At 37.1% G+C, this 16,533-nt stretch overlaps 1 protein-coding gene across 1 annotated transcript in view; it reads left to right on the top strand.

Annotated features, from left to right (window-relative positions):
• The window catches only part of bicc1 (BicC family RNA binding protein 1), a 106,006-nt gene that overhangs the window by 53,305 nt on the left and 36,168 nt on the right, over nucleotides 1–16,533 (top strand). Inside the window, exons 4-6 of the mRNA XM_084135696.1 lie at nucleotides 4,715–4,794; nucleotides 6,151–6,309; nucleotides 7,847–7,900. Of these exons, the coding sequence (XP_083991822.1) occupies nucleotides 4,715–4,794; nucleotides 6,151–6,309; nucleotides 7,847–7,900 (293 nt within the window). The remainder of the gene's footprint in view (nucleotides 1–4,714; nucleotides 4,795–6,150; nucleotides 6,310–7,846; nucleotides 7,901–16,533) is intronic.

Raw genomic sequence — 16,533 nt, 5'->3', positions numbered from 1 at the left:
TCACATGGTATATACACCATCATACATCCCAACCCTAATGTGAACATCAGCTTATACCTTTTAAACTAACATAGTTCTCACGATGTAGATGCACATTCTCCTGAACATCTTTTTAGTACTAACTGCAATTGGCAAAACACAACAGCTATATTTTTTTACTGCTGTTTTCACTCACAGTGGCAGCAGTGCAACAGTCCACATGACACAATCCACCATGGGCATTTCCAAGCAGCCCATAAAACGCTGCGGCCTCCAAAACAGCGTGCTCTATTTAGCTCACGCCACCCCCTGTGTGGATAAATAACTCTCTGAAAAGACATTTCTCTCTTAAACTCAACTTCCCCACCTATATTCAAACTTTAAAAACCCAAGGATCACCAAACTACATGCTTTATCACTATAGCCAGTAGCAGTCAAACAAATTCTTTCCACAAGATTCAGAATGATGAATCATAATTGTAATGAACTGATTTGGTATCCAGCTTGTTGGTTGTTTGATTTTTCCGCATTTTCACATTCCCGCTGCTTGAAATAACTGATTTAGACTCTCAGAGGAATGTGTTTCTACAGATGTTGCTCACCACAATCAGCGCAGTGTGCCGCTTATCAAAGCCAGCTGTGAATGGAGGTGTGTGTAAGCAGCTATATTAGATGGAGCTATATTTAAACGCTGTAGTCAAAAAGGTGTGAGCAAGCCATGTGAAAGAACATTCTACAATGGGTTTTGCTAGTTAGCCTCTGCTGGTGGATAATGGAATTACACAGTTATGGTGGCAAGTCTTTCTCCATTGATGACCATTCAAAAGCGCATTCAGTACACCCTGATATGAATAAATAATAATGCACAATTCCATTTTATTTGCGGAAAGCACGTACTTTGTGCTCAAAATGAGCCTAAAATGCCTTTTAAATGCCTAATTGGGAACAGTAAAGACCCATTTCAAAATTACAAACATAAAATAACATTTAAAAAAAAGTTTTATAATTACTGTATATAATATTAACAGTTTTTGAAAATCAAAATACTAAATACAAATGGAAAAAATGTTTACAATATTTGCTATTTATCATAGGTTGTCATTTATTTTGTTTTGTAATGTGTTTTTGTAAAGTATAGTATATAGTGGGGGTGGAGGGTGTTGTGTATTTGGTCCCCTTTGGTCAGTTCACGTTCATTGCAGGGCCCCCTAAAGTGAGGGGCCTGGTGCGGTTGCACAACTTGCACCGCCCTAAGGATGATCCTGATTGTAATTCTGCTGAACTTTGTGTCTTCAAGGGGTCTTAAGCTGCTAGCGCATACTAGCAATACCAAAGTCTTGGGTTTGATTCAAAGGGAACACACAAACTAAATCAAATGTATGCCTTGAATGCATTACAAGTTGCTTTGGATCTGCCTGGTGTGTAAATGTAAATTTATTCTAGCATGTTAACATGTAGGTTGAACTCATGACCATCTCGAGAATCCCAAACATTTTGTCAGTGCTTTCCCTAAAGCCACTCTCTCTCACATTTAAACGATAAATGCACCAACAGCATGATGATTTATGGTTTTGAAGCAATTTAATAAGCCATTTTTGCTTTGCATGCACAAATTTGAAAGTTTGGCGCATTTTGGTTGCCAGCGTTGCTTCACTCGGTATGCAGTGCACATATTACATTACACCGTTTTCACCACTCTTGTAAATCCAACCCTTGAGGGGATGCCACTCAAAACTGGTGAGGTGGACAAAAATTGCCAACGTGGAAGCTGAGAGATCCTAATCATCGGGTGTAATCCTACATGTGTTAAACCACACTGAATTGGCGCCTTTGTATGAGACAAGCCCCTTTGTATGCAATTATCTTCTTGTTCTCCCCCTAACACCACAGTATAAACTGTAAAACCTCTACTGAGCACTTGAGCTTGACCACAGAAAATGGTCACATTACATGCAATTTTAACTAAGGCCAGTAGTACTGTAGTGGCTAACTCTAAACGCTCTGTACATTTTCTAATGCATGGAATGTTGCTGGAGCCAGGCTGGAGCGATTTCCTCCCGCAATGTCCGTCCAATCGGCCGATTGGATGTTTTGCAGGATTTTGTGGTGGAGAAATTCACTTCTGCGTGGGACAGTGATTTAGCATGGCTTTTTCACTCGTTCCCTCTGGCATTGAAAGCTCTCATCACGAGTTTCCTTTAAGCTCCGGAAAAGCAGCTATAGCACAGAAAGCCAGATGTGTAGAGTTAGACCCGGAGCCTTGTTGCTTGTCTTCCTCCTTCATGGAGAGTGAATTATATGGCTTGGTGTGTCTTGTGGGTTGCTTCAGATTCTTAAACTGCCTTGTTACTAAAACATGTATAGGGCTCTAGTAAATCAGTTTTGTTTTTTTCCAAATTCTGTTTTATTTTTTCACAAATTTATCTTTTCATTTTTCTGGATTCCATTTTAAATTGAAATGTCTAATCAATTTAATTCTTAAAACTATTAACAATGTGTTAATTTATTAAAGTTTTAACAATAACTCATATTTCTTTTGAATCTTATGAAGTATGAAATAACAGCTATTGGTGAAACATAAAATAAATTATACAGTCAAATACAGATCTATGGTAATTATAGCTAAAATCCTACCCCCAAGCCTAAACCTTACCCTAACCCTACCCCTTCAATAAAATGTATATTTACTGTAGAGTTGCATTATCAAAATACTTTAAAACCTGAAGAAAAACGTACCTGTGTTTGAAATAGCCCCCTATACCCTCATTGATTATTCCCTACATTGCTCTACTAATATAGTCCACTTGAAGGAGTGAATTCGGACACTTAGTGCACCGTTTTCGCATTGCTTGCCGTTTAATAATTATTTGAAACTTAGCAAACTGACAGTTCCGGTAGTAAGATGAAAAGATTTATCTTGAACTCTATATAACTCTATTATACCTGTCCTGTATGATATTACGCTGTAGCCAAATTGGACCAGCGGGTTGAAAAATGGGTAGATGGATGATTCAGCTGCGAGCGCCATCTTCTGGCGAGACACGGGAATTCATTCGGTGCGACCGTCACGGTGCATTATGGGTATTCTCTAGCTGTTTAGCGTACATTGGTTGTACACTCGTTATTGCACTGCATTGTGGGATTGAATGAGTGCACTCGATAATGGCCACTATGTTTTCGGACACCATTACAAATGGCTATTCCCTGAAATAGTGCCCTATTTAAGGGGGCAATTTCAGACACAGCCCTTGACTAGCGGATTCAGGTGTGTTTAATTGGGATTTTAGCTAAACTTTGCAGGACAGTGGCACTCCAGAAGCAGAACTAGACACCACTGTTCTAACTAAAGGCTGAAAATGACTTTTAAAACCTGAACAGAAAGATCCAGCCAAGTGCATATGGATGCGGTCTTGGGTTGTAGACGTGGTCAGTAATGGACTCTACAGATTACAGTGGGAGTTAGAGGTGAGTGGCATAGTCAGTTGTTTTATCTGTGCTGATGAGTCAAATATAGAGGCTAATTTGTTATGCGTGTTCTGTTAAATTACTTTTGTATTGTTATTTTATTTGTAGCCTATTGTATTTTATTGCGAAACTGGTAGATAAATGAAAAATTGGCTCAAAATATCGAACATGTTTTGATATCCTCCGACTGGATGGAATTTACACACTACTCGATTTTCTGTGAATTCTGTCAACTCCCAACTGCCCAAAATCTGCAGACGGGCACAGACATTCAGCAAATCGGGACAACAAAAGTCGTGTAGTGTTTTTCATCCTGAAATAAACTGCAGGGGTGTTCTTTACATGCCATTCATTGGTATCTTCTTGTCTAAGTGTGTTGTAAAGTAAACTAGACCAAATGCCATTAGTCAGAAGTCTTTCTGTTGAACACCAAGCAGAGGTCTACTGCATGATGGCATGAAGTAGGTTTTGCAGCACAGTGAGACAGATGTTTCTGGTGCGGAAGTCAATGACAGAATGAGCAAGTACCGGAATTATATAAATGTTGTCTGGATTTATTTATCTGGGAAACACTGCATGCAGTTTTCTGCCAGCCCAACTTGATCCGAACATTATTCATGTGAGATATGACTTACCATATGGGAGTAAATGGCCATATCATTAATGAAGCTTTATGATAAATATAATACCTAGATTTTTACATTATCTGAAAATGTAAGCACTGCTTGTCTATGGAGAACTGTCCACCATGATACTAGGGTACTTTGAGTGGTTTTCAGAACAATACCTTTCAAAAGTTTGGGGTCGGTAAAATGTTGTTGTTTTTTGTTGATGTTGTTGTTCTTAATGTCTCTTATGCTCACCAAGGCTACATTTATTTGATCAAAAATACAGTAAAAAACAGATATATTGTGAAATAGTATTACAATTGAAAAAAACTTTTTCTATTTTAAAATGTCATTTATTTCTGTGATGGCAAAGCTGAATTTTCAGCAGCCATTACTCCAGTCTTCATCATTCTAATATGCAAATGTGGTGCTCATGAAACATTTCTTATTATTACCAATGCTGAAAACAGTTGTGCTGCATAAAATTTTTGTGGAAACCTATTCAAACCTATGATTTGAGGTTTCCTTCATGTCTGTTGTAGTAACCCTTAAAACAAAGGATTAGAAGTTTGTTAATTAATAATTACGTGCTGATGAAAATGCTATATATGTTGTAAATAAACATTATGATATGGATTACACTATGTATTTTTGTATTTCAGATCCACACATCAAAGTTAGTGGGAAGAGGGACAATGTGAAGGAAGCCAAGGAGAAGATCATGTCTGTCCTGGACACAAAGGTGAGCATGTCAAGTCAGATTGGAGATTCATATTTGATACAACACTGTGCAACACAAATAAATGCCTCATTCTTTTTAGGCCATTAGTTTTATTTGAGGTGATGGAACTTGAAGATCCTGAGAGGAACTATGTGGAGCTTGACATCAAGAGCTTTTCATTTAGCTGTAGAATGAATCATGGCTTATTGGGCGAAAAGAAGACAAATGCCAGTGCCCTTTGCCTGATACCATTGGTTGACTTTAAATTTACCATGAAATCAATATTGACAACTCTTGTTGTTGTTTTTTATGTGCCAACGATCCAATCAATTCCCGTTGGGCAAAATCAAGTCCTACCCTACATTTTGTCTGTTTGAGAAGTCATTTCAATCAAATATACTTAACAATAGGGAAGAAAAGACTATCGCAACTTCCATTTCATTGGCCATCAGGGGCAGCTAACAACTGCGGCATAGGCATGGGCTGTACCAAAACATTAGGGATTGTTGTAGAAATTGCACAACTGATTCAAGACTACATCCATTCTTTTGGTAATCAGTGCCAGACATAATGCAGAACATCCACCAACACCAACTGAAGAGTTTGTTGTAACATTCCTGTAGATTTGTGAGGTAATTCACTCAAATGAATGAATGAAATGGGAAATGGTGTGTAGTGACATCTCTCTGTAATGGAAAACTGACTTGGCTGTAGCTCATAGATATAATTCAGACTGTTACATCTTTAATGAAGCAGCTCAGAGGGGCGGGATCTGTTTTTCTGTATTTAAAAGTGAAGAAATTTTGTTCACTTTTAAAACACATTAAATGTCTTAAAAGTAAAACAACTTCCTTGGCTGTAAAAACACTGCAGTGAATCTAAGCAAAATTAGTCAAACATGGCACATTTTAACTGCACCAGCCAAGCAATTGTCATTGAGATAAAGGAATAAAAAAATACAGTAAAAACAGTAATATTATGTGATATTATTACAATTCAAAATAACTTTTTCTTTTTTAATATATTTTGAAATGTAATTTATTCCTGTGATGGCAAAGCTGAATTTTCAGCATCATTACTTCAGTCTTCAGTGTCGCATGATCCTTCAGAAATCATTCTAATGTGTTGATTTGCTGCTCAAGAAGATTTCTTATTATTATTGATGTTAAAAACAGTTGTGCTGCTTAACATTTTGTGGAAACTGTGATTAAAAAAAAGTACTTCTGAAAGTTATTTGCCAGCCAAGCAAGTGTCATTGAGATAAATGGGAATGCTAACGTATAAATAATGGCATAGAAATGACACATTTCACCTTTAATGAAATAGTGAGTGCTATGGTACCGCAGTTAACACAGTCCGACTCTTTTGTTTCCTCAGAGCAACCGCGTGACTCTAAAGATGGACGTCTCGCACACGGAGCATTCACATGTCATCGGCAAAGGGGGAAACAATATCAAGAAGGTGATGGAGGACACGGGCTGTCACATCCACTTCCCCGATTCCAACCGGAACAACCAGGCTGAGAAGAGCAACCAGGTGCAATTCTGAAACATATATACAAATATAATAATATTATGTATATTTATTAATTATACTAAATTATGTATCATTTAAAATGATATTCTTGTTATTTTGGAATATAAGATGACTTGTACATGTTCTTGACAGGTTTCGTGAGGTTCACCCAAAAGAGGTTCAGGTTCTAAGAAATCAGTTTTAATTTCTAAAATGAAATGTGTCACTGAGCTACTGTAGGGAGGTTCAGCAATAGGGATAAAGACTAAGTTATAATTGGATGCGAAACATGTTTTCAGACCTGATGAAGTGAGGAATGTGGAAAATGAGCAATGACATGGCACTCCCTCAGTGTGGGCTCATGTGTTGGGTTTAGAGTGGCTGGCACTTGCTGACAAGTGAATGAGACCCAGCTAGGCTAGAATGAAGAAATCTCACCTCCTAGTGGTGCTCCTATGATAACACTTGGCAGAAGGGTATTTTTCATTCTTAAAGAATTAGTTCACCCAAAAATGAAAACCATTTACTCACCCTCATGTCCCTCCAAACGCATAACTTTCTCTTTTTTCTTTGGAAAACAAATGGAATCAGAGGAACAGAGTGAATTTTAAGCTGAATTTTTGTGAAAATATTTAACCTTCCGTTTTGTAGACAACCTACATGAACCACTGAGCCACTGTCGCCCTAAAAAAGCACATTCATCCATCAAAAAAGTAATCCATACGGCTCCAGGGGGTTAATAAAGGCCTGCTGAAGCGAAGCTATGCGTTTTTGTGGGAACAATATCCATATTTATAACTTTATAATCTATAATCTTTTGGTAATGGCCGTACGCGAGCCGAGTTCCGGCGGAAGAATGACCTCTGACCCGACGCATGACGTAGGACTTATGAGTTGACGCCTCTCGCGGTTCAAACAAACAGGGCTGGGCAACAAACTTAAGCTCCGTTATTTCTCTTTAAAAGTTCTCGTTTTAGACTTCTTATTCTTGACCGGTGTTTTGTTCTGCTCTATCCTCTGCACTTCCGCGTTCGTCATTACGTCATGCATCAGGTCAGAGGTCACTCTTCTGCCGGAACTAGACTTGTGTTCGCCCGTTACTGGAAGCCAGTGATTATAGTTTATAAAGTTATAAATATGGAGATTTTTTATTCAGACATTTATTAACCTCCTGGAGCTGTATGGATTACTTTTATGATGGATTAGCTTTTTTTGGGCTTCAAAATCTCAGGCTCTACTCACTCCCATTATAAAGCTTGGAAGAGCCAGGATATGTTTTAATATAATTCTGATTGTGAAAGAAGAAACTCATACACCTAGGATGCCTTGAGGGTGAGTAAATTATGGGATAATTTTCATCTTTGGGTGAACTATCCCTTTAAATCTTCTTCTGGAATGAATAAAAATGCATAAAAAGAAATGTATGTATATCTCTTTTTATGTATTTATATTTATTTCTACTCAGACCAGATGCATGATGTTCTTGAATCCAGTTCCTTGTTCCTGGTATCTTGTACTTCATGAACATACTTGTGACTTTCTCGTTCCTTTGTTGCAGGTGTCCATAGCCGGCCAGCCAGGAGGAGTGGAGGCCGCCAGAGCCCGAATTCGGGTAAATAAACTTTCATAATACGATTACGAACGTCTGTGTTTTTCTGAGATAAGCAGGAAGTAGAGGTGGGAGGCTGTTATGTATCTTGGTGGAAGTTGACAGGTATGGCGGGTGTTAACATAAATGATTTTTTTGGATGAGATAAACACATTCCTCAGCATCCCAACGGTAATCCCAGCAACACAATAAGTAGCATTCATCTTTTTCAGGAATGTATGTTTCTAGTTGAGCATCTGGTACTTGAATCAGACCTGCTGCCCTCTGTTGGTGTTTTATAAGCATTACTGCCACCACTTTCCATTTCAATGCCATGGACACCTTCTTTTCACCCGGCTGTACAGACAAAAGCCTTATAATGGGATAAAACTTAAGGAATAAGAAGGTTGTCATTTCAAATTGAAGCATTTGACACTCAAGGTCTTGACCTGGAATTGAGTTTTACGGATAAGACCAGCATTTATAATGGCTTGATGCGAAACACATGCTGCCAATTGAAGTTGGTTTGAAACTGCAGTTTTAGTGATATCTTGACTGTTTGGCCGGGTGTCGCCTGTGCGCTCCTTCTCTGTCCAGACTCTCTCCTCGGATTTCACCAGTGCACACATGCTTCCTCCTCAGAGAGAACCAAGAAAAACAAACCAAAGCATTCAGGCACAGCAGGCTTCCTTAGTATTTGCACAAAGCCCGAGCCCCAATTAACTGGAGGACGTTCTACACCAGAATCTATCATAAGCCTTCACTATTGTTTCAAAAAGCAATTTGTATGAAATGAGCACCTTTGAAAAACCCAAGCCGCTCCATTTTTTTATGTCCACAACATATAAAGTTCTGTGGGTAAAATGTACATTTGAGGGAAGGATGTTAGTGGGGCAGCCTCACTTTTTCTTTTCCTCGTTCGCGTGACCAGAACTGCTGGGAATTCTTCTCTTGACCACCTAATCATCTCCATTTTTCCTCTTTTCTCTTTCAAAGATCTTCACCCACAGTCGTTTTTGTGCTTTATTGTGCCGTTACGCCCATGTGAATGGTATAGGGCAAGCATAATTCTCACACTTAACCTGGAGTTTGACCGTTTGCAATCTCTTTTAAAGCCAACTGAGATTGTTGTGGAAGTTTTTGCAGAATCTCCTCAGACGCTGTCCAACAGTCAGAATTAGATGATTCCACTTTTTACTAAATCTTAATGTTATATAAAGGTCAATGACTCTCTTGCCTGGTTTCACAGACGAGGCTTAAGCCTAGTCCCAGTCTAAAATGCATGTTTGAGCTGTTTTAACTGAAAGCAACTTGCACTGCCATATCTTAGTGCCATTTTTTTGTATCAAGATGCACACCAGTAATGTTTTTTTCTATGGCACATTTATAAAAGCTACTTAAATGACCTAATTTAACTAAGGCCTGATCCTGGCTTAATCTAAGCCCCATCTGTGAAACCAAGCCTTTTTGAAAAATGTTATACTATTTTCAAGAAAAGATTAAATGTAAATGACAAAAAAAAAAAAAGTCATGAGGTAAAAAAGTATAATTAAGTAAACCATCAAGTGAAAAAGTAATGTTAAATATATATATATATATTGGCAGACCAATGTTTTTCAAATATTAATAAGCATTGAAGCAGTTCAAATATTTTTTGAAAATAATAATAAAATATTATAAAATTTCAATCTTTTAAGGAGGTGTTTTCTTCATTTTGATACCAAGTTGCATCACCCTGACATTAAATATCAAAATTAATTTTAATTCAGAAATTAAAAACATGTTGATCATAGAAGAGTTGTATTAAAATGCTCGTATTGCATGCTTGTGTGTGAGACCCTGTGTGTTCACCATGTCCCAACTCTAGATTAAACCATTTAAACATTATTCCTGCTTTCTCAGAGGAGCCGAGTTCATTCCAGTGGAATGATCCACAGAGCATCTTCCAGGCTCTCTGGATGTGTGTTGTCTGTGAAAACACAGGGAAAGCAAATACAGAAGTTACTGATTCTACAGAAGGTCAAAGGAAAGCTCAGACCAATTGTTTGTAAAAGATCAGAATACAGCACTCCCCTCCAAATTCTTCATTAACAATAATCAAAACAAAAGCACAGGAGATTTTTGTTTGGATAGCTTTGCTCATAGCCAATACATAAGCCTTTGGTTAAAAATAACCATGCTTATGGTTTTAATAGCTCAAGAATGAGGAGAACCATTAACAGAGATGAATGATTGGAATTCCAGAGCTCGCTCCATGACGGATTCCCTGCTTCCAGCTAAAGTTGAACCCAATAACCAATCCTTGTCCTTGACTGTCCTGACCACATCTAAAGGGGCAGAGAATGTCTCTCTTTTTGGCCCCCGGAACAGAACATGATGGTGAGCGAAGCCCCCACATATGGGACTGATCAGAGCCGCATTTTTACGGCTTGGCCATTCATTTTGTTTACCAATTCAGTTTGGTGAGGCACTGTTTGCTGGGCTCTTGATGACCCTAAATCACAGTGGAATGAAGAGAAATAATAGTTTATGCCGTTTTATTTCTGAAGACTTCATGGCTTGAATGTCGGCCAAATGCCCTATAGTAGTTACTGCAATTCTGACCAGCATTCATTTAGAGCAAACCATGTTGTTTGCTTCTAAAGCCAAGCACACACTATCCTGTCACCCTGACTCGAATGTATTATTTACTGTTGTTGAAATTATTATGTGCACAACTACTTGCAGACTTTGTGCATCAGTTACAGTCGCTCTCCTCCTCAACTTAGCTAGAGTCATACAGCCAATCAGCAATTGATTCTTGAAGCCTTTTCAATTTTTTAAGCTCTTCCTAGATCCCACTTCCTGCAGCTTTTGTTTTTGCTCTCTCTTCTGACAATTTCATTGAGCATTGGTCATTGCTGCTCTCACGCTAGTCGGGCAGTGTGGAAACCTGAAGACTGGTCAGCAGATTTCAGACCAGTTTGAAATTTCTGGTAGCATCTGCAACTGGTGGCATGTCTTACAAGTGCTGCACATTAACATGACACTTAAATAGTGTGAGTTTCATTTATCGAAGTGGCCTGTTGGTTTGAGTCACGGCACAGTGATTAGTTATCCCTTGTGAAAAAAGAAGTATCATACTTCTATAAAGAGTATCTATTATGGAAATAATATACTTTAAAAGAATATACTTAGGTGTGAACTGAATAATGTTTTCGGACACTTAATTGCATGTTATTAAATGAAACGTCTGATAGATTAAATGTATATAAAATTATAAATTAAAATTATTTCAACTTAAGAGTGATTTTTGACCCACTTAAGTTAGACTTAAGTACATCTTTATATGTAATAATTTCATAATTACTTTTAATGTCTTCAAAATATGATTAAAGTGTACTGCTGAATGTACTGACAAGATTTTAAGGTAAACTAACATATACTTCAGTGTAATTCCAATCGAATCTTGTATGTCATGCATTTAAATATAATTGTTATTACACATTTGTAATGAAGTTGCAAACCCACTTACGCATTATCGCTCATCTCAGAATTAGGAAACCATGGGTGGGACAAGTTTTCCACTCTAACTTTAACTCTAAGGCTAGGGGAACTGCCATTTTGATACACAAAAGCATTCAATTTACTGCCTCTGCTTCTATTGCAGATCCTCAGGGAAGATATGTTATTGTCTCTGGGATATTATATAATGTTCCTGTCGTATTAGTTAATGTATATGCGCCTAACTGGGATGATGTGAGTTTTATTAATAAGCTAGTCTCTTTATTGCCAGACCTAAACTCCCATCTTATGATTTTTGGTGGTGACATAAACTGCGTAATGGATCCGTCCCTTGACCGCTCTAATCCCAAATCTTTATCCCGTTCTAAGATGGCCCAAGCCTTATCTACATTTATAGAGCAAGTAGGGGCGGTTGATCCTTGGCGATTTCAGTTTCCACACAGCAAAGAATATTCCTATTTTTCACATGTTCACCACTCCTATTCAAGAATTGATTATTTTTTTATTGATAAATCTCTCCTTCCTTCTGTTGGACAAATCGAATATCTACCTATTGTGGAATCAGACCATGCTCCTTTGCAATTAGACCTTATTTGCAATTTTAGGTATAACGAACGACCTTTGTGGAGACTAAACACGGCCTTGTTATCAGATCCTGCGTTTTGTACATTTGTATCAACAGCTATTGACAATTTCCTATTACATAACAGGTCTGAATCTATTACAGCATCTACATTATGGGAGACACTTAAAGTAGTTATTAGGGGAGAAATAATTTCATATACCTCAACTCTCAATAAAAAACGTAAACAAAAACTGGACGATCTAATTGATTCTATAAGAAGGGTAGATTACCTCAACTCTACGTCTCCATCACCTGAACTTTATAAAGAGAGGTTGAACCTTCAAGTTCAATACAATCTGTTATCAAAAATAAAACTGAATGGTATTTATCACGTTCTAAAGGTTATATTTATGAACATGGAGAAAAGGCAGGTCGACTTCTAGCCCACCAGTTAAAATCTAAAGCTGCCTTTCAACTTATACCTCAAATTTTGAACAGTAATAATGATTTAATAGTTAATCCAATTGAAATTAATAACACTTTTAAGAACTACTTCTCAAATTTGTATACTTCTGAAAGCCCTGAATCTAACTCTGAAATTTTTGATTTTTTAAATAACATAGATATACCCACCCTCAATTCTGTGCAGAAAACTCATTTGGATCAGCCCATACAAATAGAAGAGATTTTAAACTCGATCACATTAATGCAGAGCAAAAAAACTCCTGGCCCTGATGTTTATCCGATAGACTTTTATAAAAAATTTGCAGATAAATTAGCCCCTATTCTTCTTGATATGTTTGAGGACTCATTGGAAAAGGGTAGCTTGCCACAAACCTTGAATGAAGCAAACATTATACTCTTACTAAAACCTGGAAAAGATCCCCTGAAATGTAACTCTTATAGGCCAATCTCTCTCTTAAACTCAGATGTAAAGATTTTGGCAAAAATCCTTGCTTTACGATTAGATACAGTAATAGAGAATTTGATTTCAAAAGACCAAACAGGATTTGTCAGAGGCCGTCACTCTTTTAGTAATATCCGGAGATTGTTAGGGGTAATACACTCGTCTAAACTTTCTCAAAACCCTCTTCCTCAGGTAGTCATCTCGTTAGATGCTGAAAAAGCATTCGACAGGGTAGAGTGGAAATATTTATTCTTTGTGCTGGAAAGATTTGGATTTGGTACATCTCTTCTCTCACTGATTAAGTTATTATATTTCTCCCCTAAAGCATCTGTAATTACGAATAGAGTATGTTCAAAGTATTTTCCCCTATCACGGGGTACAAGACAAGGATGCCCTCTTAGCCCTTTACTTTTTACTTTAGCCATCGAGCCCCTATCTATAGCATTAAGACATTCACAGTATTTTACTGGAATCAGCTGTAGGGGCATAGAATATAGAGTATCCTTATATGCCGATGATATGCTGTTGTATCTTTCAGATCCGATCTTAGGTATTCCACAGGTAGTTAAAATTTTGAAACAATTTGGAACTTTTTCAGGCTATAAACTGAACTTTTCGAAAAGTGTCTGTTTCCCCATAAACAGTAAGGGCCTCCAGATTTCGAATACCGATATACCTTTTCAGTTGTCTATAACGGGTTTTAGATATTTAGGTATAAACATCACACAGGGATTCCCTAACCTTTACAAAGAGAACTTTGTCCCTCTAATTGACAAGTTAAAATTAGACCTCAAAAAATGGAATTTGCTATTTTTCTCTCTTGCAGGTAGAATTAATTGTGTAAAAATGAACATTTTACCAAGATTCTTGTACTTGTTTCAATGCATTCCAATATTTTTAACAAAATCCTTTTTTCAGAATTTAGACAGACTTATTTCATCATTTATATGGGGTGGAAAAACACCTAGGATTAGGAAGGAATTTCTCCAGAGACAGAAATCTCAAGGCGGTTTAGCGCTTCCTAATTTCAGGTATTATTATTGGGCTGCAAATATCTCGAAAGTACTTTATTGGCTTCAGATCCCCAAAGATGTCTGGTGTATCTCAGAGGCAAACTCCTGTACCTCATCATCCCTTCCTTCTTTAGCTTTATCTAAATTGCCCCTTTGTATTTCTATGTATACTCAATGTCCAGTCGTCGCAAATACTCTCAAGATTTGGTTTCAATTTAGACAATGTTTTGGTTTTAAGGACTTCCTCATAGCCAGCCCTATATGTAAAAATTACCTATTCCTTCCAGCTCAATTGGACTCAGTCTTCAGTCAGTGGCAACAGACAGGTCTTGTTAAATTTAGTGATCTTTTCATTGAGGATTTTTTCGCCTCTTTTTCCAACCTTTCCTCAAAATATAATCTGCCAAGATCACATATGTTTAGATATTTTCAGGTTCGTCATTTAATTCAAAATCTTTGTCCCACATATCCATCCATTCCTCCCAGTACAGAATTGGATGCAATTTTAAACATTCCCTTACATTTGAAAGGAATAATTTCTAATATATATAATATTCTAATGTCGATAAAAAATATTAATCTAGATAAAATCCGTGCAGAGTGGACAAAAGATTTGGCAGTGGATATTTCAGAGGAAACCTGGAATAATGCATTATCTAGAGTGAATGGAACAACCTCCTGTACTCGCTTGGGTTTAATCCAGTTCAAGGTCCTCCACAGACTTCATTACAGCAAGGTTAGGCTGTCTAAGATATACGCAAATGTGGCTGATACATGTGAACGTTGTCGCTCTGCTAAAGCAGACCTTGCTCATATGTTTTGGACTTGTCCCAGACTGCTGGATTACTGGACAGCTATATTTAAAATTTTGTCTGAGGCATATGTTAAGGATATCAGGCCTAGTTTTGAGATGGCTGTCTTTGGAGTACCTGAACAAGATGTGGTCATGTCCAAAAAGTGTCAGGACGCATGCGCTTTTGCATGTCTTTTGGCTCGTAGAAGAATATTACTTGATTGGAAGTCAAGTAAACCACCCTTAGTTTCACTCTGGCTTAGTGATGTGATGCTGTTTTTGAAACTGGAGAAAATTAAATATTCTCTTAGAGGATCCACCAAACGTTTTTATTCAGTATGGACCCCAATGATTTCTTTTTTTGAAAAGGATGCAACTCTCCCCCCAAACTAAAACCAATTATTATTAAAAGGCTTGTGCACATTGGATCGGATGATGTAATCCGTCACAGCTGGCTAACAATGTTGTCAATTATTTTCTCACTGTTTGTAATATAAGAACTTAATTATTATTATTATTATTATTATTATTTATTTATTTTTAATTTTTTTTATTTTATTTTATTTTATATTGTCTATTTATTTGTTGTATTATTATATTATTTTATTAATTTATTTCTCTCTGTTTAGTGGGTGGGTTGTGGGAAAGGGGAAAAATTGTAAAAACAAGGAGTATTGTTAAACTCTTTATGTATGTGACACATCACTTTGTTCTTCCTTCAATAAAAAATATATAAAAAAATATATATATAAAAAAAACCTGTACTTAGGATTGGGGGGTTTTTTAGGCTTAGTTGCTTGTAATTATGCATAGTTTACTATAGTAAATATATGTAACAAGGACACTGTAAAATAAAGTGTTACCATCCAGTTTATATATATGTAACACTTATAGGCTAGGCAATTGACTGCGGATGCTATCTGGCAACAGAAGATGGATCGTCACGGAGCCTGGGTTGTGAATGAGTACACCGGAGTCATAGATTTTAGTCTGAGTGTGTGTATTCATTAAATAACAAAACATAAACAACATAAACTAGACATAAACAACATAAACAAAATACCTTCAATGACACATACAAAACACAATTCTATGTAAAGTTCAGTTCAATGGCAGATTAATGCACTGCCAACGAATGGGAAAAAAAACAGAAAAAGAAGGGGAAAAAAATAACCCAGACGCAATGTGTTCCACGGCCGAGACAGAGTCTGTTGAAATGTCAGTTAATTACGGATTGAGCAATAGATAATCCAAATTCAGTCGCAATGGATGTGTGGTTCGCTTATCCTACCACGTATAGGTTCGAGTTCTTTTAGCTCGCCATCTCGATCGGAGTCCTTGAGTTGGGACGGTCGAGAATTCAAGAGTCCATAAATGAAGAATGGGGATTGGTTGGTCCAGAAAAAAAACCTGACCTAAGAAGGCCAAAAAATACAAATTAAGAATTCCATTCAAAAATAAAGTAACCGTAACAAATACTAAAGTAAATCAATATATACATGACCATACCCGCTTAATGCAAGGCATTTCAATAAATAAATATCATTAATATAAAAATCAAAAATACGTCTAACTATCCATCCATCCATCCATCTTCTTCCGCTTATCCGGGGCCGGGTCGCGGGGGCAGCAGTCTAAGCAGAGATGCCCAGACTTCCCTCTCCCTAGACACTTCCTCCAGCTCTTCCGGGGGGACACCGAGGCATGCTTACATCTAACTATATCGTACAATAATTGTATTATACTTATATGGAATAAGTATAATAAAGTAAAGTAATTAATCTCATGTTCTGTGATATTTCACCATAACTTGAATTTCATAGTCAAAATGTAGTCATTTTCAGAATCAAAACATATACTCAAAATTAACATTCA

This window comes from Abramis brama (assembly GCF_963993115.1).
Source record: "Abramis brama genome assembly, chromosome: 14".
Taxonomy (NCBI): Eukaryota; Metazoa; Chordata; class Actinopteri; order Cypriniformes; family Leuciscidae; genus Abramis; species Abramis brama.
This window is presented reverse-complemented; position numbering and strand designations above follow the sequence as displayed.